General features: G+C 46.6%; 1 protein-coding gene across 1 annotated transcript; it reads right to left on the minus strand.

The window, feature by feature from the left end:
- Positions 1-217: 217 nt before the first annotated feature.
- On the minus strand, positions 218-1,950 carry LOC138878593 (uncharacterized). The gene is made up of 2 exons (XM_070158285.1): positions 1,686-1,950; positions 218-1,380 (listed from the first exon to the last, which is right to left on the minus strand). Exons 1-2 carry the CDS (start codon positions 1,948-1,950, stop codon positions 218-220), a joined length of 1,428 nt encoding a protein of 475 aa, XP_070014386.1.
- Positions 1,951-2,442: the final 492 nt, after the last annotated feature.

Consider the following 2,442-nt stretch of genomic DNA (forward strand, 5'->3'; position numbering starts at 1 on the left):
CCTCATGCTCGAACTTCACCATCTGATGAAGAGTAGAGGGTACAGCCCCCGCTGCATGAATCCATGGCCTCCCCAAAAGAAAGTTGTAGGATGTGTCCATGTCTAGAACCTGGAAGGTTACTTCAAAGTCTATTGGGCCGATGGTCAGAATTAGATCGATCTCTCCAATTGTGTCCCTTTTGATGCCATCGAAGGCACGTACGCAGACATTGTTGGGTCAGATTATTTCGGTCCCGGTTTCCATGAGCTGTAGAGTTGAAAGTGGGCAAATGTCTACTCCAGAGCCTCCGTCCAACACAACCCTTTTCACGTAGTGCCCTTTGCATTTGACTGTTAGGTGCAGGGCTTTGTTATGTGCGGCCCCTTCTAAGGGCAAATCATTTTTGCTGAAAGTGATCTGGTTGATTGCAAAAACTCTTTCTGCCATTCTCTCCAACTGCTCTACAGAAGTGTCAACAGGCACATATGCTTCGTTAAGGGTCTTGATCAACACCTTCTGATGTTCGGCGGAGTTCATCAACAAAGCCAACAAGGAGACTTGTTCGGGAAATTTTCGAAGCTGGTCAATCACCTCATAATCTGCCATTTTCATGTTTTGAAAGAAAGCCTCCGCTTCTTCGGCACTCACGGGCTTCTTAAGTGGGAAGCGCTTTCTAGTAGCGTTGTTCACCTCTTCCAAATTGGAATACTTTTCAACAGGGTTATTTTCTTGAACTTCTCCTGGGATTTCTTTGCCCTTATAGGTCACCACCGTTTTGTTGTAGTTCCAGGGCACATCAGTAGGATCTTTCATGGGCTTTTGTGGCGCGCGTCCAATAACCACAGGCTCATTCAGCCTCGATGGCTTAATTGGGCCCCGCATCACATAAGCTCCCTTGGGCACATACATCTGGGTTGTTTTGTTCAGCTCGAATCTCGTGTGAGGACTCAATGTCATCTGCTTTTCTTTACGGCCTTGAGGGACGTAGAGAACAACATCTTTGGGAGGCGTTGCCCCGGTCTCAACTTCAATTTTCTTCTCTGACTTTGGAGGGGTGGTTTCTTTCTTTTTCTCCCCTTTATCTTGCTTCGGGGCAGCTTTTGGTTTCTTTTCTTCGTCAGCAATGACAATGATGGCCTTCAATGCTGGGTCAAATTCCTTATCCTCACAAATCATTCCAATTACTGGCCCGTTGTTGTGGGCTGGCAGTGGGTTGTTGGTCACATTGGGAACATCTTCATCCCTCAGCACTATCTTCCTTTGTTCTATCAAGTTCTCCACGACTCTCTTCAGAGTCCAGCAATCATCCGTGTCATGCCCTTCTTCCCCTGAGTGATAGGCGCATAGGGTACCGGCTCTGTAAGCGGGTGATGCTGGGTTTGCCTGGTTTGAGGAACAGGCTGTAGCAGACCCATTTGAACAAGCTTTGGTAATAGGCTGGAGTAGGTTTCGCCAATTGGTGTGAAATTTGGCCTCTTGGGCGGTTCATGAGGGTGGAAATTATTTTGTAGAGGACGGGGGTTGTAGTGGGTTTGGTAAGGAGGTTGGTTTCTAGGAAATGGAGCTTGATTTCTATTGGCTTGTTGTTGTGGCCGGACATAAGGCTGAGCATTCATGACCGAGTATGGCTGAGGAGTATAGGCCAAGTCTTGGTGAGGGTAATAGTGTTGCGGGGTCCTTTCTGAGAAAAGGGATCTGGGAGTACAGTTTCTCCTTGCACCCGACACTGCCATGGATGTTTCTTCCTTTTTCTTTCCCTTTACTATTCCTCCAGACCCACCCTGAATGGCTTGGGAGGTAGCTCTGATAGCGGATTGGCTTAGAATTCGACCCGTTTTCAGCCCATTTTCAACCATTTCACCAATCTTGATAGCTTCAGCGAATGGTTTACCCATTGCGGACATCATATTTTGGAAGTAATCAGCTTCCTGAGCTTGAAGGAAAACTGTGACCATTTCAACCTCATCCATCGGAGGCTTTACCTTGGATGCCTGCTCACGCCATTTAACTGCGTACTCTCAGAAACTTTCTGAGTATTTCTTTTTCAAGTTTGTCAATGAGTTCCTATCTGGAGCAATATCAATGTTGTACTGGAACTGCCTGACGAAATCTCTAGCAAGATCATCCCAAATGTACCAGCGGGATATATCCTGGTCCATGTACCACTCAGATGCGATGCCTACCAGATTTTCTCTGAAATAGGCCATGAGTAGTTCTTCCTTTCCACCGGCTCCTCGCAGTTGATTGCAATATCTCTTGAGATGAGCAATAGGATCACCATGCCCATCGTACTTCTCAAATTTTGGGGTTTTGAATCCCAATGGTAGGTGCACATGAGGGAACATGCATAAGTCGGCATAGGATACACTTTTCTGTCCACTCAAGCCTTGTATGCTTTTGAGACTCTGTTCCATACTCCTCATCTTCCTCACAATATCTTCTTGCTCAAGAGTTTTGGTGGT

This window comes from Nicotiana sylvestris, chromosome 9 (assembly GCF_000393655.2).
Source record: "Nicotiana sylvestris chromosome 9, ASM39365v2, whole genome shotgun sequence".
Classification (NCBI taxonomy): domain Eukaryota; kingdom Viridiplantae; phylum Streptophyta; class Magnoliopsida; order Solanales; family Solanaceae; genus Nicotiana; species Nicotiana sylvestris.